The 23,255-nt window shown below is 42.0% G+C and overlaps 1 protein-coding gene across 21 annotated transcripts in view; it reads left to right on the top strand.

The window, feature by feature from the left end:
- The window catches only part of LOC133459551 (neurobeachin-like), a 174,410-nt gene that overhangs the window by 134,545 nt on the left and 16,610 nt on the right, over nucleotides 1-23,255 (top strand). For 6 of the 21 annotated variants that reach the window (XM_061739594.1, XM_061739597.1, XM_061739595.1 and 3 more), the window contains 15 exons: nucleotides 1,260-1,379; nucleotides 3,411-3,544; nucleotides 4,584-4,645; nucleotides 7,820-7,884; nucleotides 8,272-8,410; nucleotides 9,510-9,676; nucleotides 13,218-13,342; nucleotides 13,428-13,577; nucleotides 14,743-14,879; nucleotides 15,733-15,850; nucleotides 16,715-16,817; nucleotides 16,934-17,049; nucleotides 17,949-18,061; nucleotides 18,223-18,363; nucleotides 21,814-21,933. In XM_061739594.1, the coding sequence (XP_061595578.1) occupies nucleotides 1,260-1,379; nucleotides 3,411-3,544; nucleotides 4,584-4,645; nucleotides 7,820-7,884; nucleotides 8,272-8,410; nucleotides 9,510-9,676; nucleotides 13,218-13,342; nucleotides 13,428-13,577; nucleotides 14,743-14,879; nucleotides 15,733-15,850; nucleotides 16,715-16,817; nucleotides 16,934-17,049; nucleotides 17,949-18,061; nucleotides 18,223-18,363; nucleotides 21,814-21,933 (1,810 nt within the window). The remainder of the gene's footprint in view (nucleotides 1-1,259; nucleotides 1,380-3,410; nucleotides 3,545-4,583; nucleotides 4,646-7,819; nucleotides 7,885-8,271; nucleotides 8,411-9,509; nucleotides 9,677-13,217; nucleotides 13,343-13,427; nucleotides 13,578-14,742; nucleotides 14,880-15,732; nucleotides 15,851-16,714; nucleotides 16,818-16,933; nucleotides 17,050-17,948; nucleotides 18,062-18,222; nucleotides 18,364-21,813; nucleotides 21,934-23,255) is intronic. The other 15 variants (XM_061739606.1, XM_061739608.1, XM_061739615.1 and 12 more) reach the window with 6 other exon arrangements.

The following is a 23,255-nucleotide window of genomic DNA, read 5'->3' on the forward strand; positions in this document are numbered from 1 at the left end:
ACATTAATATTTGGTACAGTTACCAAGAACCAGTGGTCCATGGACATTAATATTTGGCCACGAATCCAGTTTCCTGATATTCATATGTATTTAATTTCTACGCCGGGGAAATACACGAAGCAAAGCTTGAAGGCTTACAAAAGTCTTGACGCTTGGTTCTACTTCAAGGCAGGATTTGTTGTAGAAATTAAAGTGATGAGGACACTGAACTTTATGATTTGACCATTTAACGTTAGCTACCCAAAAATCCAACATTGCCTGATACAACGAGTCTTTCAGCTAACATTAATAACCCTCTCGTTCCCTACATGCCGTCATGCACGCAGACCACTGACACCTCTCCCTCAGTCAGGACTCTGCTACTCTCCATCACTGACATATCAACTGTGTGTAAATGTCTAGAGTTAAACTGTATGCTAGAACCAGCACTCATCAATTCACTTCAAGCTCTAATGTAGCATTCATGTTTTTGAGCAAATGTGTACATGAAATTGTGATAAGCATTAATCTGTGTTTTCTTTTAGTTTTTCCACGCTGTTTAGGAGTCACTAGGAGAGTATAAGGTGGCCGGCAGTATGAAGCTTCTACTCACGAGACTTTTAACAGAAATCATTCCTTAGAATTTTGCAGCAATTTGTGTTATAACTTTTCTGTTACTGCTAGCACACTGCAAAAACTCAAAATCTTACCAGGAATATTTGTCTTATTTCTAGTTAAAATGTCTAATTTTTAGTCAAACAAATCTCATTACACTTAAAACAAGTGTCATTACCAGAAAAATAACTTGACAATTTTCACCTGTTTCAAGTAGATTTTCACTTAAAATAAGTAGAAAAAATCTGCCAGTGGAACAAGATTTTTTTGCTTGTAATGGGAAGATAAATCTTGTTCCACTGGCAGATTTTTCTACTTATTTCAAGTGAAAATGTACTTGAAACAGGTGAAAATTGTCAAATAACAAGTTATTTTTCTGGTAATGACTGTTTTTTTAAGTGTAATGAGATTTGTTTGACTAAAAATGAGACATTTTAACTAGAAATAAGACAAATATTCCTGGTAAGATTTTGAGTTTTTGCAGTGTAGAATTTTGCAGCAATTTGTGTTATAACTTTCCTGTTACTGCTAGCAGATATCTGTTGTGTTAAAAGTGCGGACACACGGGAGCGGCTGGGTGTGTACATGCACATGTGTTTCTTAATCAGTGTGCATGTCCTTGTGTTCGCATTTGTGTCTATATGTGTGTGTGGTTTGTATTGCAGTGCCTATTGTGAGGTGGGGCAGTGTGCCCTGCGCAGCGGTCAGACCCCCCCTGAGCTAAAGTCTTTTAGCTCTCTGGCAGGCTTCCAGGCAGCCCCTCGAGATGCAGGACAGTGTTTTAGGCAAGGAGATACTTGTCCTGTCCCCATGCCCTTCCCTCTGCCCCACCTCCACCACACACTCTCTGCTATGTCTCGCCACTACTAAACGCTCAACGTACGCCATGCAGTCAAGGGTAGACGTCTTTGCTTCAGCAAGATTACTTTCATTTTAGCCAGGAGATTTACAGATCACAGCTCAGTCTGACATTTCCTGCATGGTTGTCTTCTCACACTAACCCCAAAGTCCAGATCAGATCTAAGTCAGAACTGTTTTATTGTTATTTTCCATATATTTATATACCGTATTTTCTGGACTATAAGCCGCTACTTTTTTCATAGGTTTTCAACCATGCAGCTTATACAAAGGTGCAGCTATTCTGTGGATTTTTCTTCCACCGCTCGGGGCGCTCTAACCGGAATTAGAATCAAAACTAAGACAAAATAAATGCAGAGAAGAATACGCTACTTGTTCTTTAGCAGATAGAAGTAGAAGCAGATTTCAAACAGATAAATAGATAAATAAATACCAGTTATTTTCTCTTGGTTCTGTCCCGTTTTAATCAGCAAAGTTGCTGCCGTGTTAAAAGACACTGTTAGGAAAGGATCTATTTAGGTACAAACATGTACATCATTTACAGTTCAAAATCCTTCTGTACATGTAGTAAATATCTAATCTAACAACATAAATATCTGCGGCTTGGATATCTTTTTTCTTTTTTTAAATAGAGCGGATGCGGCTTATAGTCCAGAAAATACGGTATATATATTATTGTTGTTAGGTACTTTTCAATACTTGAACATGTAAATCTTACATATAGCCAGGGTGTGACAGTCAGACAGTCTTAGTCAGAATGTAGTTTAGGTGGGAGGAGCGAGCAAGTGCTGCACAAAAACTCTTTATTCACTCCTAAATGAGCAGAAGGGTCTCAGCTCTCGTCCTTACAGGGGGTTAAAGTAAGCGCTAGTGTCTACTCCAAGTATTACTATTATTTTCACACAATGTTTTTAATCCGTACACTTAATACCAAAAGATTACTCTGAAATCAGTAGCGTAAACGTGGGAGACGAGTCGTATCACAATAAGAGCAGGCAGATACTTCTCAATCTTTCACTCGTCCTTTTTTTTTCGGTTAATTTTTTTCTTTTTAAACAAAGTAATTGCACAAACAGCTCTCTCGGACCATTTTTAAATGATCTTATTTGTTTTGTGCGCGGTTATGCCTCATGAGGGTGGTTTTAAAGAGATGACCACGTCGTTGTCGGATTGTGTAGCGACTTTGACCCAGCCACGCTCAATATACTATAATATCGAAGCTTTATTTATTTATTAATTTATTAATTTATTCATCTATCCAAGACTAATGAAGGCAAGACAAACTAAAATGCACAAAAGAACATGTCTTTAATATAAAAATGAAAAATGTGCTTATGGTTTTAGAGAAGACTTAACCCAAAGTCTCTTAGTGAAAAAAAGAACTGCACATGGAGTTATAAATATGCAGATATATTAAAGTTCTAGGTAATCTGTGACCAGAAATATAATATTAATATTTATGCCTGTTTTGTGTGAAGCTGTGTGTATTTTCATTCTCCTATAATGAGCAATTTACACACACAGATTGCATATATATATATATATATATATATATATATATATATATATATATATATATATATATATATATATATATATATTTATTCAGGGTTACGTGTCAGCACTCTTGCTTCACCATTCCACTAAGTTAATTAGTTAACAGTTAGCTTTATTTGCCAGTACTAACCAGCTTTATGATGCTACCCTTCCAAACTGCATAGTGTTTGATCTTTTTTCCGTTCTGTGCTCATTTCACGCCTATTTCTCTTTCTTTCACCTGCTTTCTCAAGGCTCCTCCCCTTCTTCCATACCCACTCATCCCTCTTTCATGCATGTTCTTTTTATTGTCTTTTTCACCCACTCAATACCCTCTGAAGTTTTTTTTTCTTTTTTTCTTTTTTTTTTTTACTCCTAACTCCTTTCCCGTTCATCATTTTCCTTCCACGTTTGCCCCGCAGCATCACCACCAAGCTGGAGCGAGCGCTGGAGAAGGTGGCCCCTCTGCTGAGGGAGATCTTCGTGGACTTCGCTCCCTTCCTGTCCAGGACGCTGCTGGGTAGCCATGGGCAGGAACTGCTCATAGAAGGTACAGGTGCTGTACACGGCTCCTTTCTCTCTACATGGCGTCTCTGTGTGGAGTCCCGTCGCTCACTGTCCCTCACCGTCTCTCACTGCCGTGTCTGTGTGCAAGCATGAGTGAGTGAGTGTCTCTGAGCTGGCTGCTTCACTCATTCGTCAAGCAGGTATGAAGTCAGAGACCTGAACGTTTTGTACAGCAGCCAGACAGACTGAATATATTCAGACCAGATTATCATCAGCTGTGGGATTACTGGTGTTTTAGACGATGTTAAATGTGTTCCAGTCCTGTTCCCACCTGCTTCCTGGCATCGTGGTGTTGTGATCCGCTGTCTCAGTGTCGATCTCTCCCTCTCCTCTGCTCTCCTCCTCCCCTCTTCTGCTTCCTCCTCCTCCTCCTCCTCCTCCTCCTCCACTCTCCTTCCTGTACTGTGTGTTCTTGTTGTCTTTCCTGTGGCATGCTTTTTATAAGCTGGAGTATGATTTCTGTACATTGCAGCAGAAACCCCTGACTACGGAAGAGTATTAGAGCCATGCAGGAGAAAAATAAAAATAATATTTTAGAGGATGAAGATTTTTTTTTCATTATGCACTTCGAGAAAAAAGTCGAGAAAAAAGTCAAAATGTCAAGAATAATGTTGAAGTACAATTTCGAGAAAAAAACTGAAATGTCAAGAAAAAAGTCAAAATTTTGTGAATAAAGTTGAAATATTGAGAAAAAAGGCGGAATTTCGACTTTATTCTCGAAATTGTATTTCAACATTGATCTCGACATTTCGACTTTTTTCTCGACATTTGAAATTTGACTTTTTTCTCGACATTTCGACTTTATTCTCGAAATTGTATTTCAACATTAATCTCAACATTTCGACTTTTTTCTCGAAGTGCACAATAAAAAAAAATCTTCCCCTCTTAAATATTTTTTTCTCCTGCCTGGCCCTGATACCCTTCCGTCCCCTGACACCTCGGTAGCTGGTTGATGATTATTTTTGCCCTGCGTTGAGGGGAGACGCCCCAGAGCGGGTCCTGACTGTGCTGTTGTGTCTGTGCCGCAGGTCTGGTGTGCATGAAGTCCAGCACGTCGGTGGTGGAGCTGGTGATGCTGCTCTGTTCTCAGGTTGGTGGACCGTCTCTTCTACGTCTCTCCCTAGGATTCTTGAAACTTGATTAATCTGGGATTTTTCTAATTCTGATTTTAAGGTCGGCGATGTGGGGCAAAGTTATGTAAAAGTTAGTAATAAAGTTAGAAAACACATGCAGGAGGCTGTGGAGATATCGATGGGCTCTGTTTACCGGAACTGACTAAGTCATGAGCGCATTGCAGATGTAACATAATATCCGAATATAAGCATCGTCTCCACTCGGTCCACGCTCGCCAATGTCCAGGCCACAAACGAGCCTTTGCAGTCGCGTTAAAAACTAAATGAATCACAAAAACATCCCATTTTAATGAACATACAGGACTGTCTCAGAAAATTAAAATATTGTGATAAAGTTCTTTATTTTCTGTAATGCAATTAAAAAAACAAAAATGTCATACATTCTGGATTCATTACAAATCAACTGAAATATTGCAAGCCTTTTATTATTTTAATATTGCTGATTCTGGCTTACAGTTTAAGATTAAGATTCCCAGAATATTCTAATTTTTTGAGATAGGATATTTGAGTTTTCTTAAGCTGTAAGTCATGATCAGAAATATTAAAATAATAAAAGGCTTGCAATATTTCAGTTGATTTGTAATGAATCCAGAATGTATGACATTTTTGCATTTCAGAAAATAAAGGACTTTATCACAATATTCTAATTTTCTGAGACAGTCCTGTACAAGGTTGTCTGGCTCTCATCTCCATCTCTCTGAATATTGCTCAGAAGAGCGGGACACTCACCGTTGCAGCTCTCCTCAGGTGGTGTGGGCGGCCGCTGTGGTTTTCTCTCAAGTCATGACGTCCGTCTTCCATCTCGTCCCTGTTTTGTTGGGTTCAGACTCACCACAGCTCATGTTCTTGAAGCCGCTCTGTTTCTGTGTCTGCGTGTTTCTTCAGCCTCTTCCTCCTTCCTACGACCAGTTTCAACTCAACGTTTCACCAGCGACTGCTTTCATCTTCCGTCCGGTCCCTCCCGCCCACTCCCATCCCTTTGTCTCCCCCTCTCCTCTCCTCCCCTGAGCAAGTGCTCGTCAGCGTGTATAGCGTTACCACCGGCTCCGGCCCCGTCTGCCATTAGAGGCCCCGGAGAGCGAACCCGAGCCCAGACATCGATCCTGTGGATAGTGGGGGGTGTAACAGGAGGCGGCTCTGAGAGCCGGGGGAGCTAATGGATCTTTGATAGTTTTAGGCTTTCAGCAACACTTTTATCCTGCCTGGAAGTCTCCACTCCCATGTGACGCTTAGATGGGATGGATTTCCATCCATATGTGGAGCTGTTTTGTACAAGTGTTCACTGTTTTTACTGATGAGGCTGCAGATTCTTTCTGTAAATGTACAGGACTGTCTCAGAAAATTAGAATATTGTGATGAAGTCCTTTATTTTCTGTAATGCAAAAATGTCATACATTCTGGATTCATTACAAATCAACTGAAATATTGCAAGCCTTTTATTATTTTAATATTGCTGATCATGGCTTACAGCTTAAGAAAACTCAAATATCCTATCTCAAAAAATTAGAATATTCTGGGAATCTTAATCTTAAACTGTAAGCCATAATCAGCAATATTAAAATAATAAAAGGCTTGCAATATTTCAGTTGATTTGTAATGAATCCAGAATGTATGACTTTTTTGTTTTTTTAATTGCATTACAGAAAATAAAGAACTTCATCACAATATTCTAATTTTCTGAGACAGTCCTGTAATTATAATCACACATGCATGTTTGTCAGCTGCATTTACCAGTTAGTTAGTTTTTTTCTTCTTTTTTTTTAACTTTATTTTTATTAAAGAAAAACACAGACATTCCTTGACAACATCACAGAATATATATGAAGACGTTAAAGACAGTAAGTCTCTTGTGTACAGTGAAGAAACTGATTTGGAGTGAATAGTATATTAATTCCCATAACTTTGTCTATCTCACTCTTTAACACCTTCCAAAAAGGCAATATCATTGATTATCCCAAAATATATGTGAGTGGTCACCAGTCCCTCCACATTGTCTCCAGCAGTTTATTAACCGCTAGGTTTCCTGCTCATTTAGAGACCAGAGGGTCTTGAAGAACCTAGTCTTCATCTTCCAAACTCCTTCCACATGTTACTATTGATTCCTTTATGACATCCCATGCACATTGTTTCCCACTCCCCATCCTCCATTATAATATTTAATTCCAGCTCCCATTTGTTTTTAATATAAAAAGTGTTGTCTGATGTGTCCAGTAGCAGGTTTCTGTATATGTGGGAAACTTGCTTCTTACTGGGTATTTTATGTTTAGTTAAATGAATAAAGTAAAGGTCCATGTTCGTTGGACCATTTTTGATTATATTGATACATGAGCCAGAAAGAAAGAAAAAAATGTGCCAGAAAGAAAGAAAGAAAGAAACAATAAATTGCCATTGATGACGTTTAGTAGCATTTAGTATCTTTTAGAGCAGTGTTTTGGGGGCTCCAAAGACTGAATGTGGTGATAGATTTATAGTTACAAAGGTGGTGTTGAATTGGTATTTTTTTTATCGTCATTTTTATCATTATCGGGATAAATGCCAGAAATTATTGTGATAAATTTTTTAGTCCATTTTTAGCCCATCCCTAACACCAGTGTCACAAAGCAACTGGTCAATAACCCTCAGATTTCTGCCTGCTCACCTCTTAAACGTGATATCTGTTGTTGAGGGGGAAATCTGGATTTCCATTAATCTGCATAGCCCTCGTGAGGGCAACTGATCCTCTAATTATCTTTTGGACTGCCGACCGTACTTTCAAAGTGTGTTTTACCCATATATTTTTCTTTTCTTCTTTTTAATACATTTGTGTTCTGGCTTACAAAGCTGCAGCTCACAGATTACTCCAGCAACCTTTAATTGTGCAAAGAGAGTCTATTTGCACAATTAAAGGCAGCTAAACTAATCAGCGAGCTGCAGTCTCTTGTTCAACGTCGGCCCTCTGCCGAGACGCCGCTTATTCACACATTAGTGGAGCGAGTATTGAAATGTTGACATGAACAAATAACAATGATGGAGACTTTATTAATTTGTCTGCAAACACACTCTCCTGTTCACTAACGTCATACATGTATTTTGTTGCAACACTTGTCTGCTGGTTCAACAGTTTCACTCTTAATTTTCTCTCCACCGCTCAGGAGTGGCAGAACTCCATCCAGAAGAATGCCGGACTGGCCTTCATTGAGCTCATCAACGAGGGGAGGTAATCCATCACACTGAATTATTATCACCTTACAAGAGTCTCTGTGATTCAAACATTACCGCTGATAGAGTCCTAATGAGAGCTTTGCCGGGATAAGAACGCGGCGCCGTGCATGTTCAGCGGGAATCCAGATCATTAAAGTGCAGTTAAGTTCACAGTCGACATGCGCTCATCTAATCCTGGAGCCTGCAATTCTGCCCGTTGGAGTATTAGTACAAAACTTATGTCAGTTAAAAAGGGCTTTCGTAAAAACGGGGCTCTGCGTGCTCCGTGTAAATAAGCTTAGTGCCTGCTATCTCAAGGAAGGCTGCATGTTTCTGTAAATGAGGTCGTCACCTTCAAGAGTTGTGGGTGTTTTTACCTCTCAACACTCCCCCCTCTCACCAGACTGCTGTGCCACGCCATGAAGGATCACATTGTGCGTGTGGCCAACGAAGCCGAGTTCATCCTGAACCGCCAGAGGGCCGAGGACGTTCACAAACATGCCGAGTTTGAGGTAAACAAGCCTACTACAATGGAATGCTGGGTAAATTCAATTCAATTTTATTTATATAGTGTCTATTACAACAGAAGATCTTAATCTGGAATTCCTATCAGTTCATTGTTGAATCATCCTCTTCTATCAAAATATTTAAGTTAAGACTTAAATATATTCTGTTAAATCAAGACTCTTAAGTGTAGGGCTGTGTGATTAATCGATTTTAAATCTAAATCGGATTTATTAATCAAGACGATGTTAAAAAAAGGAAAATCGGAAAATCGTTTTTCCTTTTCTGCAGCTGGCTGCATTACAGACAGAGCTCGTCTAGTCATCTTTGTTTGGTCAAGAAAATTGTAAATGTTGTCACTTTACTAAACTCAAGGAGGATTTACAGTATCTTTCAATTGCACTTCATTCCCAATAGGGAAATTTGTTTGCTATTTTTCTTTAAAAATAAAGATGAAATATTTGAAACAATTTATTCCATTGTCTTTTGTAGTTTTACCAAAAAAATCGAAATCGAAAATCGGGTTTTTATTTTTGTCCAAAATCGCCCAGCCCTACTTAAACGTTTATTTTACAGTATGTTAGATGTGGATTATTACCCTACATACTCTCATGTTTTAGTTTTTTGCGTTCCTGCTCATGTTGTTTGTTATTTTGTGAATACCAGTATTATTGTTGTTGTTGATTTATTTGTCAATTCTTTTATTTCCTTGGGGAGGTGCTTTTTATAAGCCCGTACAGGGTTTTTTAACCTCTCCCGCACATATTACTTTTGTCTGTTAGTTGTTGTTTTTGTTTTTCTCTTTTATGGTGCAAATAAAAAAAGTAAAAGTAAAGTAAAGTTGTCTCTAGGATCTTTCCAGAGACCAGAAAATAAACCCCAGAGCAATTATTACATAAACAATGGCAGGTAAAAACTCCCCTAGTGGGAGAAAAACCTTAAGCCAAACAGTGGCAAGAAAAACTCCCCTTTAGGAGGAAGAAACCTGGACCAGGACCTGGATCATAAGGGGGGAAACTCCTGCTGAAGACCAGATGGGCAGAGCAGGAAAAGAGAGAATGAATAACAGAATTGACTCCCAAAATGTACTCCCCATAAGTGATAAATGCTTGACTGTCGTATTGATTCCTCCCTCAGTCCAACTGCGCCCAGTACGCCGCCGATCGGAGGGAGGAGGAGAAGATGTGCGACCACCTCATCAGCGCGGCGAAGCACAGAGATCATGTGACTGCCAACCAGCTGAAACAGAAGATCCTCAACATCCTGACCAATAAGCACGGAGCATGGGGGACCATGTCCCAGAGGTGAGCGGCTTCCAGACGAGGCTTTTAGTTGGATCTTCTTGGGCTTTCCTGAAGACTTTGTTTGATTATCAAGGACTTGCAGATATTTTCTCACACTGGATGGATGCTTTAACTCCACATGATGTTTCAAATGTGAAGTTGACGAGGCAGACCCTCTGACTTGTTTCTCAGGTGGACATAATTTGCACAGAAAGGTTAGATTTTTACCGTCGGATTCTTTGGGAGACGATGTGTAAAATTCCTGCAGATAATGATAAGAGGGAGGAGCCAAGGAAGGCGTTGAAGTTGAGGGATGTGTTCGTGTTTTTCAGTAAGTGTCTGTGACGCGATAAGTCCGTGAACCTTCGCCCAGAGCTGCTCTCAGCCAAATGTCCTTGATGTTATCAGGCGGCTCGTACAGTTCTGAGACAGGAATCCGCAGGTGTTCGTGGGAGAGGGGGAGGGATTAGTGGGGGTAGAGTCATCTTGTTTACATTCCACCAGGAAGATTGTGACCAGGTGCAATTGGCCTGAGACCGCTCTGTCAAGGGCAGATTATAGAATCAACAATTATATTGAAAAACAGGCAACCCAGTAATTTTCCGTCTGCTTTCAAGTCTCTGGTTCATCAATGGCGACTCCAATCAGACAAATTTGTGATCACTTCCCGCCAAGCTGAGCTTCCAACTTCTCCAGGGTGTTATCAATCTTGCCAATGAGCTCGAACACCGCCGCTAGCCTGCGATTCTGTTCGAGAATCGCATCCAGCTTACGGCCCTGCTTCCCCAACGTTAGAGTCTGAGCATTGGTCGCCTTGCTTGACCCTTCAGCCACGTCCGGCAGCTCTGAAAGAGCCAAAACAGCTGTCGACGTCTTACGCGTTTGTCGATACACCAGGAACCCCCCCCCCCCTCCGATCAGGAGGATGATCAGGAGAAATCCTGCTATCATAATTCCAATTATGAAGGCGTCTTCAACATCCTTGACAGACAGAATTTTGAGACACAAAGGCTTCCAGTATTTGTAGGAATCCATTGTATATCCAGAAAAAAATGCCCCATCGGGGCAAGAGGGCTCCCTTACCCCCTGTCCTCTGGTTGCAAAAATTTGGTCATTTCTGCTGAGAGACCAGTTAATCAATTCCATGATTGTAGAGTTTCGGAGGAGTGAAAAAGAAGAGAAGAGACAGCAAGCAGTAGCAGGGCAGGCAGATAAGGGAGAGAGTAGAAAAAGCGTCCGCCTTCGTCGAGAGCCGGAAGAAGAATGCGGCCCGAACCGTAACGTGCACCCAGGTGTGTTATACATCAAAATGTGCGTCTCGATCCTGCGACGATAGGCATTTTCTTTTTTTCAGTCAAAAGCGTTACCGTGGCGACGATAGACACCAAAAAGCGCACCCCCCCCTTTCATCTGATTGGTCCATATTTGATAGTTCGTACTTTCTGCTATAACTTTTGAATGGTTTGACATAAAGACTTGTGGGTGGTGTCATCGGACTCGGTTTTGACTCTTTCACCTTAATTGGTGCAAATTAGCCCCGCCCCTTCTTCTGATTGGTCGATATCTGATAGTTCCTACTTTCTGCCATAACTTTTGAATATAGAGAGTCGTGGCTGGTGTCATCCGCTAAATGTCCAGGCCTGAAGAATCTACATCAAGTCATACAAGCTTCCACTGCAGCCTGAACGTGCACAAGGGTGCGAGGGCCCGTTCATCGCTGCTTGCAGCTTTAATTACTATTATTATTATTATTATTATTATTATTATTATTATTATTATTATTATTATTATTCAGAAAACCAAGAAGAAGTCAAGACATGTAAAACAATCAAAACTCATCTAACTAAGCACGACGAGCCCCAGAACAGAGTTCAGTATGGCAGCCCCCTGGCAGCTGCGTGAGACTGATCTCCTTATTTATCAGACTTGCATACACTCATTAAGTCTCTGATAGCTCGTTATCCCCATCAGCCTCCGGGCTCGCAGCCACTTTCAGGATGTGATGTAACTGGGAGACATGCGGCTCCTGAAGCCGGCGTCCTCGCTGCCGCGCTGCTGACCCGTCCCGGATACCTCAACATGCCAGTCAGGAGAAACCTTAGTGTGAGCGTTTAGTGAAGACTGACGAGTTGGGTGTCATTAGTCTTCTTGCGCAACAAAAGCCTCTGTTTTTGTCCGAACAGGAACCAGCTCACGCCTATTTTCCTCTAAGAAACACTTTTTTCAGATAAGTAAGAACATTTGATTTTGGTTCAAATCAGTCGCAGCTGCCCTTGCATTAATTAAAGCTATGATGTTCATGTTTTCTACATTAAAATTTGAGTCATCGCTCAATTTGTATTCACATTTTCTTCATCTAAAGTTTCTATCTGCACCTTAAATTTGGAAAAGGTCCCCACGTCCCAGATTTGTCATCTCAGTAATTACCATAGTATTTTTTTATTTTTTGGCACAAGTTGTTGGTAAATGTCACATGTACGGAAGAGTATTAGGGCCATGCAGGAGAAAAAATATTAGAGAGAGGAAGATTTTTTTTTATTGTGCACTTCGAGAAAAAGGTCTTTCGTCTTTTTTCTCAACATTTCGTCTTTTTTCTCGACATTTCGACTTTTTTCTCGAAATTGTACTTCAACATTAATCTCGACATTTCGACTTTTTTCTCGAAGTGCACAATGAAAACAGAATGAGATGAGAACATGGAGAAGGAGAGCATCTGAAAGGAGGAGGAGGTGGTGATTCAGCCATAGAGAGAAGAAAGGAGATGGAAACGTTAAGGGAGAGCAGGTTGCCCTCAATAAAACACTACCTGAAACACAACCGCTAACTGAAGCTTTGGGGTATTAAAGAAAAGTAACGTTGTTCTCTGCAGGAAAAGTTGCATTTTTACATCTTTTTTCTTTAGCCTTTGTTCCTATTTCCCAATGGCTGATTATATTATACTGGAAATAGCAAAGTTACTATTTAGGGCTTACTCTTATACAGGTTTAGTATTTCAAGGAAAATGCAGTGTTACACTGTATTTTCTGTTAAAGCTGGATGTCGTGCCGTACTGAGAGAATGGCTTGGCTGAAAAGATCTTTGACCTTTTAAAATGAAAAAAAAAGCATATAAACTTAAACTTACATGAAATATCTTATGGAAGAGTACAGTACTGTATTAGGGCCATGCAGGAGAAAAGATATTTGAGAGGGAGAAAAAAGTTGAAATGTTGAGAATAATGTTGAAATACAATTTCGAGAATAAAGTCGAAATTTCGTGAATAAAGTCGAAATTTCGCCTTTTGTCTCAACATTTCAACTTTATTCACGAAATTTTGACTTTTTTTCTCAACATTTCGACTTTTTTCTCGAAATTGTACTTTAACATTATTCGCGACATTTCAACTTATTTCTCAACATTTCGACTTTTTTCTCGACATTTCGACTTTTTTCTTGAAGTGCATAATGAAAAAAAAATCTAAAATATTATTTTTATTTTTCTCCTGCCTGGCCCTAATACTCTAATCTTCAACTGTAACTTTCTCTGCCTGACCTCTGCCTGCTCCAACTCTGTCCCCCCTCAGCCAGCTGCATGACTTCTGGCGCCTGGACTACTGGGAGGACGACCTGAGGAGGAGACGGAGGTTCGTGCGGAACGCCTTCGGCTCCACGCACGCCGACGTGTCGCTCAAGGCTCTGGACGACTACGGTCAGTGTTGTGAGCTCCGGCCGAACGTTGACCTGCGAGCTGCCCCCCTCTCACGAGCATCTCTCTGCAAACACGCGCTCCACAGGTCCGGAGGACGAGGAGGACGAGCAGAAGTCCAAGAAGAGCTACCGCAGCCACTCGGTGGTGGCCCAGAACCCGGAGGCGGAGCTGATGCTGGAGGGAGACGACGACGCCGTCAGCCTGCTGCAGGAGAAGGAGATAGACAACCTGGCTGGTAGGACGCACACACATCCAGGCACACGGACACCGCAGCCTCATCCTGCTCAATGCTAAACTGTCCATGACTTCTGTTTCTAGTACGTTTCCGTCCCAGACTTTTTACCTCTAAAGGCAAGTTGGACATTTGAAAGTTATTCTGTTTATGCTTTTTAGAGCAACTAATCGTCCAGCTGATTTATCTGACAAATGGCACTTTTCCACTAGTACCTACTCGGCTCTACTTATCTCATCTTGGCTCGACTCAACTCAACCCAGCCTGGTTTCTTTTCCATAACAATTCAGCTGGAGGAGAAGTAGGAGGTTGGAGTGAAGCTGCTGTGACGTATTTGATTGTGTGATCTAAACGAAGAAGACAACAACACTAAAGATGTAGAACCTGGAGGAGATGATAGATGTGCTGCTAGATATGTGGCTTGTGTTCGATATCAAGTTAAAAAATGAGAGTGAGAGAAGCTTCAAGTGGCGATGCTTTCTTTTTTTTAGTTTGTTTGTCTCTGCGCTGCTGAAAAGTCAGCTGGAGCCGTGAGCAGCTATGAAGTGACAGAGATCCTGGTAGATCTGGTCGTTCCTTATCACCGTCTAGATCCTTTTTTAATTCTCTCCTCAGCCACCAGGTTTATGAACATCTGCACCTCAGAGTTGGATCATGAAACAAACGTTTGCCCTGCCGTTGCTTGTTGAATAAAATGAACAAAAATCCGTCAGAGTCTCTTTCTCTGATTTCCTCCTCCTGACTCAGACGTCTGACTCCAACCCCCCGACCAATCGGTGGCCTGTAATGTGATGATGTCAGATACAGCCGACTCAGCAGGTTAGAACCTCGGCAGAATAGATACAGAAAAAGTATCTACTCGGCACGTTAGACCCCTGGTGGAAAAGTGCTAACCCGAGGCGAGTCGAGTCGGGCTGAGTAGGTGCTGGTGGAAAAGCGCCAAAAGATTCAAATCCTGATTCACTAAAAACTGATTCCCATCCAAGCTGAACCTAATGAAACTAATTGCTCCTCACTGACTTCTACACCGAATGTTTTGTTCACCGCTGCGGTGGCAAAGTTCAAGATCCAAGTGAATATAAGTCTTAATCAAAGTGGGTGTTGTTGAGGGTGGTGTACAACTATCCGAGCTGCCAGTAACCAGCGAGCTGTGACCTCTCGTCCCCAGGGCCGGTGGTTCTGAGCACGCCTGCCCAGCTGGTGGCTCCGGTGGTGGTGGCTCGGGGAACTCTGTCCATCACCACCACGGAGATCTACTTCGAGGTGGACGAGGAGGACCCCACTTTCAAGAAGATGGACACTAAAGTGAGAGCAAGGCCCAGTCCCAATCCCCCCTAGTCCTACTTTTCAGCCCTACCACTAAATTTTACGCTTTCCAGTGAGGGTAGTGGTGTCCCAATTCCTCTTTTCATGTAGGGCTAGTGGACATAACGAGGGCTAGTGGACATAACGAGGGCTAGTGTGTATGGATCTAGCCCTTCACAGCAAGGGATTTCAGATAATGACTCACTGACCGAAGGCTAGAAAAATTTCCCAGAATGCTTTACGTCATCATTTGCAGACTGAATCAAACAAAAAAACATGGCGGACATTTCTCATTTTTTAGTGAATAAAATCAATATTTTCAGTTAGTTTCTGCATAAAAATGTGTTTAACGTGGAACCATAAATCAGCTCCAGAGCCGGCAGCTCTTCTCTTCCCGAAAACATCGGATCAAATTTCTTAACAGGCGTTATTTGGATAAACTGAGCCCAGGTTGGGGATCTTAACGGTTACTTTTACACCTGTAAAAATATTAAAACTTAATAAAGTGGCATATTAACAGCGCCAAAGCTGAAATTAAAACAGCTTTTATCTGTGGGCTTCCTGATATGGTGTGACGTATGTGCAAACGTAACTACGCAGTCGCTTACGTACCCGAACGTAAACCACGCAGTGACGTAGCAAGTGGTGTCCCAATCCCTAGGGAAGATTACAAGGACCCTACTCATTTTTAGGGCTAGTGGTAGAAAGTAGGGGGTGTATTGGGATTGGCCCCAAGTCACCTTTCATTCTGAAGACAAAAGACTGCAAAGCAGGATTATACTCTCACCGTTCCCTGTGGACAGGCATCCTGTAGATATTTGCTTTGTTTGTCATCGGCGTCCGTCCTCAACAGGTGCTGGCGTACACGGAGGGTTTGCACGGCAAGTGGATGTTCAGCGAGATCCGGGCCGTGTTCTCCAGACGCTTCCTGCTGCAGAGCACCGGGCTGGAGGTCTTTATGGCCAACAGAAGTGAGTCTGGAGCTGCTCCACCTTTTCATTCTCCTTCAGCGCAAACAGCAGGTTTGGTTCCCAATGAAGCAGACAGGATGGGTTCCCGTGCGCTGAGCGGTCGTGGGTACAGTCTCAGCATTGACGTGACTGACTGCTTGTGACCAGAGGTGTCAAGTAACGAAGTACAAATACTTGGTTACCTTACTTAAGTAGAAATTTTGGTTTTCTATACTTCACTGGAGTAATTATTTTTCAGACGACTTTTTACTTTTACTCCTTACATTTTAAAAACAGCCTCGTTACTCTATTTCATTTCGGCCTTTAATAAAAACTATCCAGTTAAATTGCTCCATCCGGATAGAGTGAATTTGGTTGTGGTTGTTTCAGATGTTCTTGTCCAGTTTTGTTCTTACATCCGTTCCCTCAGATTCCTGCAACTAAACTTGGATGTACATTCCAATAAAGGTTAGGATAAATGATAACATGCCTCTGAAGTTTGACTTTTTGCACCATTACAATACTTATAGGCAACTAGTCATCATATCTCCTGCTCTCTGAAACACATGTTAATGCTCAATAGTACACATATATGGTTCTTTAATATATTTACATTATACTAAGATACATTCATTTTCAATGGCTTTTGTCCTTAATGGCTTTTTTCCCCCTTACATTACTTTTACTTTTATACTTTAAGTAGTTTTGAAACCAGTACTTTTATACTTTTACTTGAGTAAAAAACTTGAGTTGATACTTCAACTTCTACAGGAGTATTTTTAAACTCTAGTATCTATACTTCTACCTGAGTAATGAATGTGAATACTTTTGACACCTCTGCTTGTGACTTTCCATTGCTGACGTGTTAACGTGTGTCGTCTGCAGCGTCTGTGATGTTCAACTTCCCGGACCCGGCCACGGTGAAGAGGGTGGTGTACAGTCTCCCCAGGGTGGGGGTGGGAACGAGCTACGGCCTTCCACAAGCCAGGTACGCTGTAGCCCAGCTCACACGTGTGCTCTGGCCTGTACAGGAACATAACAACATGTGTTTGTGTGTGTTTGCGTGTGTTTGTGTGCGTGTGTCTGTGTGTGTTTGCGTGTCAGGCGTATTTCCTTGGCCACCCCTCGGCAGCTCTTCAAGTCCTCCAACATGACTCAGCGCTGGCAGAGAAGAGAAATCTCCAACTTCGAGTACCTCATGTTTCTCAATACTATTGCAGGTAAACTTGCTTGATCTGCTCTCAAGCATCTTCTTCTCTAAATGATGTTTGACATGACATGATTTCCAACGTGTACAGATCCAGCCCAAGGTGCTTTCTGTTGTTCCTGTCTCACTTTTGAATTTGGATGAAACAATCCGATATAAAATACGTAGCTTTTCTTATTTGCTGTGAGGATGTGACTGCTCTGTCCTCGTTCCGTTGCTCCGACGGTTGCTGCTACGCTTTGCTATTAAAAGAAATAACTGCACAGCCAGGAAGTGCAAAGTCCTCCTTCTACTTTAGTGGAAAGACAGAAATTGAAGGATTTCAGATGAATCCCTGTTGGCTACGGGGGATTTGGAAAGCTGTCAGACCCTGTGAAGTCCTTAACAAATCTGGAAAGGTTTAGATTTTAGCCGGACAGTGACCTTAAACAGGATGTTTTTTCAGGACAGTCTTTTGATTTGATTTGATTTATTTTGTACATGTAAAAGACAACAATTAAAAGAGAAGGTAAGAAAACAAAACAAATTAAAGCTGCAAGCAGCGATGAACGCGTGCATTTTCACCAATAAAAGTCAAGGACTCAAAACTAAGTCCGATGACACCACCCACGAGTCTTTATGTCAAACCATTCAAAAGTTATGTTTTTCTGATGTCACCATAAAACCAGTCGGCCACCTGACTTTCCTCAGAAGGTGGTTTCTGTCATTAAATATGATAAGGATAATATAAGGATAAGGATAATATAAGGATAAGGATAATATAATATGGACAGCAACATTTACTGTAGAACTCAATGCAGATGCTTCAAAATCCTGATCTGAATCTGAGAGAGCTACACAGAAATCTGAATATGAGATGGTATTAAACAGGAAATTTGCTGCCATGTGTGTTTTCATATGTCTGCCCTGCAGGGAGGACCTATAATGATCTGAACCAATACCCCGTCTTCCCCTGGGTTCTGACCAACTACGACTCGGAGGAGCTTGATCTCACTCTGCCCGGAAACTTCCGAGACCTTTCCAAGGTTCCAGCACTCGGATACACCACATTTGACACTTGTGTTTTGATTGTGTGCACACGTCCTCTCCTGCAGGCTCTGGAAGGCTGATGTGCATCATGTTGCCAGTGATTTCCTGTACTCCACTCACTGGCTGTAATAGAATAATGTGTGATGTTTCCTTCCAGCCAATCGGTGCCCTGAATCCGAAGCGAGCAGCGTTTTATGCAGAGCACTACGAGACGTGGGACGACGACAGCACGCCTCCTTACCACTACACAACCTTGTACTCCACCGCTCACTCCACACTCATGTGGATGCTCAGAATAGTGAGTTTCCTTCTAACACACCAACTCTTGGAACCAGTACTGGAGTTGAGGGGGGATGAGGGGGGGTGGCATCCCCCCCTGAAATAAAAACTTTCAAAATCATCCCCCCCTGAAATAAAAACTTTCAAAATCATCCCCCCCTGAAATAAAAACGGTCCAAATCATCCCCCCTGTAAAACTGCCATGCCCCCTTTCCATCCCTTATGTCATTTCATCAATGAATGTGGTTTTACTGCTATTTCAACATTTAGAGTCATCACCAGAAAAATAACACCAGAAAAATAACTTATTTGACAATTTTCACCTGTTTCAAGTAAATTTTCACTTGAAATAAGTAGAAAAATCTGCCAGTGGGACAAGATTTATCTTCTCATTACAAGCAATAAAATATTGTTCCACTGGCAGATTTTTCTACTTATTTCAAGTGAAAATCTACTTGAAACAGGTGAAAATTGTTGTTTTTTCCAGTGATGAGTCTTGTTTTAAGTGTAATGAGATTGTTTTACTAAAATGAGACATTTTAACTAGAAATTAAAGCTGCAAGCAGCGATGAACGGGCCCTCGCACTCACGGCCACCGCCCCCATAAGCATATCAGAAACAACACCACCCACGACTTCCTATGTCAAACCATTCAAAAGATATAGCAGAAAAAAGGGACAACCAATCAGAAGAAGGGGCGGGGCTAATTCAGGCCAATGAAGGTCAAGGACTCCATACAGAATCTGATGACACCACCCACGACTCTCTATGTCAAACCATTCCAAAGTTATAGCAGAAAATCGGGACAACCAATCAGAAGAAAGGGCGGGGCTAATTCAGGCCAATGAAGGTCAAGGACTCCATAAAGAATCTGATGACACCACCCACGACTCTCTATGTCAAACCATTCAAAAGTTATAGCAGAAAAAAGGGACAACCAATCAGAAGAAAGGGCGGGGCTAATTCAGGCCAATGAAGGTCAAGGACTCCATAAAGAATCTGATGACCCCACCCACGACTCCCTATGTCAAACCATTCCAAAGTTATAGCAGAAAATCGGGACAACCAATCAGAAGAAGGGGCGGGGCTAATTAAAGCCAACTAAGCTTAAGGACTCATTACAGAGTCCCATGACACCACCCACGACTTTCTATGTTAAACCATTCCAAAGTTATAGCAGAAAATCGGGACAACCAATCAGAAGAAGGGGCGGGGCTAATTAAGGCCAACGAAGCTTAAGAACTCAGTACAAAGTCCCACAACACCACCCACGACTTCCTACCTCAAACCATTAAAAAGTTATAGCAGAAAAAAGGGACAACCAATCAGAAGAAGAGGCGGGGCTAATTCTGGCCAATGAAGGTCAAGGACTCCATAAAGAATCTGATGACACCACCCACGACTCTCTATGTCAAACCATTCCAATGTTATAGCAGGAAATCGGGACAACCAATCAGAAGAAGGGGCGGGGCTAATTAAGGCCAACGAAGCTTAAGGACTCATTACAGAGTCCCATGACAATACCCACGACTTCCTATGTCAAACCATTCAAAAGTTATGGCAGATAAAAGTATTCTAGGGGGCGCTGTTGAGCCGTTAGGCCACGCCCATTAATGCAAACCATGAAATATCAAATTTATCGCCAAGTCTGGCTTGCATGCAAAATTTGGTGACTTTTGGAGAACTATCAAATATGGACCAATCACATGAAGGGGGGGCGCGCCTTTTGGCGTCTAGCGTCGCCACGGTAATACTTTTGAAAGAGAAAAGTAATGCGTGGTGTCGCAGGATGTAGACGCACATTTTGATGTATAACACACCTGGGTGCACGTTACGGTTCGGGCTGAATTAACTGCCGAAGGAATGGCATAAATTTCGCCAAAATGACACAATTTATTCAAAATGGCTGACTTCCTGTTCGGTTTCGGCCATGGCGCCAAGAGACTTTTCTTTTAGTTGTGACATGATACAGGTGTGTAGCGATTTTCGTGCATGTACGTCAAACCGTATTGTGGGGCTTGAGGCACAAAGTTTTCCGGGGGGCGCTGTTGAGCCATTTTGCCACGCCCATTAATGCAAACCATGAAAGATCAAATTTATCGCCAGGCCTGGCTTGCATGCCAAATTTGGTGCCTTTTGGGGAACTATCAAATATGGACCAATCAGATGAAGGGGGGGTCCGCTTGTTGGCATCTAGCGTCGCCACGGTAACACTTTTGAAAGAGAAAAGTAATGCGTGTAGTCGCAGGATGGAGACGCACATTTTGATGTATAACACATCTGGGTTCACGATACGGTTCGGGCTGAATTAACTCTCGAAGGAATGGCATATATTGCTCCAAAATTACGCAATTAATTCAGAATGTTCAAAATGGCCGACTTCCTGTTCGGTTTCGGCCATGGCGCCAAGAGACTTTTCTTTTAGTTGCGACATGATACAGGAGTGTACCAATTTTCGTTCATGTACGTCAAACCGTATTATGGGGCTTGAGGCGCAAAGTTTTTTCTGTCTGAACCAACCAGATGAAGGGTGGCCGCGCTTTTTGGCGTCTAGCATCGCCAGGGTAACGCTTTTGAAAGAGAAAAGTAATGCGTGTAGTCGCAGGATGGAGACGCACATTTTGATGTATAACACACTTGGGTGCACGTTACGGTTCGGGCTGAATTAACTTTCGAAGGAATGGCATAAATTTCGCCAAAATGACACAACTAATTCAAAATGGCCGACTTCCTGTTCGGTTTCGGGCATGACGCCAAGAGACTTTTCTTTCAGGTGCGCCATGATACAGGTGTGTACCGATTTTCGTGCGTGTACGACATACCGCATTCTGGGGCTTGAGGCACAAAGTTTTCAAGGGGGCGCTGTTGAGCCATTTTGCCACGCCCATTAATGCAAACCATTAAATATCAAATTTTTCGCCAGGCCTGACTTGCATGCAAAATTTGGTGACTTTTTGGGCACGTTTAGGGGGGCAAAAAGGCCCTCCTTTCGTCAGAAGAAAAAGAAAGAAAGAAAGAAAGAAAGAAAAAATTCCTACAGATACAATAGGGCCTTCGCACTGAAGGTGCTCGGGCCCTAATAAGACAAATATTCTTGTTAAGATTGTGAGTTTTTGCAGTGATCCATTTTACTTATCCTGTGAAGGACAGAGTCATATTGATAAGTTCAGAAAAGTGTTTTTTATTGTTGTGTTTTGATGTATTTGATGTAAGCCCAGTGGATATTTAAAGCTTACAGAAGGCTGCATTTAACTGCTGCTATGTCATTCCTGCAGTATTTCTGCAGGTGTTTTGGTCACTGCTATTATTTGTTATATATTATATTATTTGTAATCAGCACAAATTATCTGTCCCCATATGATAACATCCACCATCCCCCCTGATCTTTTTTTACAACTCGAGTACTGCTTGGAACGGTAGAGTGTGAATCCGTGCAGGACTGATGGATCTGCCTGCTCTGTTTCCGTAGGAACCCTTCACCACATTTTTCCTCAACGGTAACGAGGGGAAGTTTGACCATCCAGACAGAGCTTTCTCTGGGATTGGCCGTGCGTGGAGGAACTGCCAGAGAGACACGGCCGACGTCAAGGTACAGGCGGTGCTTGTGGTTCCCCCACTAGTTTGGTTTGGTTTTAACTTTAAACTTAAAACAAATGGTCTTCTCAGCTGTTCTGCACTCACAGTTGACTGCATCATGTTGAGGCCCCGGACCAAATTGGGGCCCTTAGCGAAATGTTATTTGGAGGCCCCCCTGCCCTCAAACCTCCCCCATCCCAAATGTATCATTGCTACAAAATGACCGTATAACAACATGCTATTTAACTTGACAACCCGTCAATAATAACAAATGTATGGTTGATAAAGTAGTTTGACTGTATGAGTCAAATGAAATAAAAACTAAAAAATCAACCTGAAATATGAAATAAAAAACTTAAAACTGAAATCAAAAAGTCACAAATAGCGATCAATTACTCACCAAAAGAAAGTTTCCTCCACCTCAATCCCCCACAAAAAACTGAAAGCAGGTCCAGCAGGTCAGAAATCAGAGCTAAACACACGTGTGCCTTTTACAGACGCACATTTATCTCATTAAAAATAATCAAACTTCTTAACAATATAAATTGATGTAAAGCTATAGCCAATTTATTATATATTGGCTAAAGTTTGTAGTTTATATAAGACCACTAACTGGTCATGTGACCACTCTTTTTCAACAGAGGTGAATGCAGAAGGCGTTAACAAGTCGTTCAATAAATGTTCATCAAGGCTGCTGGAAAAACACAATCCTCCGGTCTAGACAGAGATGGAGACAGATTCATATCTGAGTGGCATTTCAGGTGTTTGTGCTACAAAGTTTTATTTCAACAACATACAACCTTCAAGTGAAGCACGAGTGTTTTGCATTGTTTCGTCTCTTGCTCCTGATTTGTGATGTCTTTTGGATGAAAAGTTGAAATCTCTGCAAGAGCCTGCCTGCACCTTCTGATTGGTCAGATTTTGTGTGCTGCCAATCAATGCACGGCCAGATTACTCACCATTCAGATCTCTTTCCTCCCCTCCTCCTCACGGTAGCACATATGCACATCCATTACGCATACGTGTTGCCGAGCAAATGCGTTCCCTCGCGCAAAATGCGGCCCCTGTTGGAAGATGAGCCCTACACACAGCTCTGTTCTGCGTTTAGGGAGGGGCGGCACTGCCAGTGAGCATCATGATGGTGCCTGCCGGAACCCCCCCCCAAACTGCTCCATGCCAGCTGTAAAGACGAGTGGGTCAAGTGTCAGGAGGTTTCAGTGACTACGTTTGCATGCAGTCAAAATTCGGGTTATTGCTAATATTCCAGTTACTGAAACATTCGGAATATTCTGTTTCCATGTGTGAGCAAACAGGGTTATCCCTGTATACATGGTA

The sequence above is a fragment of the Cololabis saira genome, chromosome 14, assembly GCF_033807715.1.
Source record: "Cololabis saira isolate AMF1-May2022 chromosome 14, fColSai1.1, whole genome shotgun sequence".
Classification (NCBI taxonomy): Eukaryota; Metazoa; Chordata; class Actinopteri; order Beloniformes; family Belonidae; genus Cololabis; species Cololabis saira.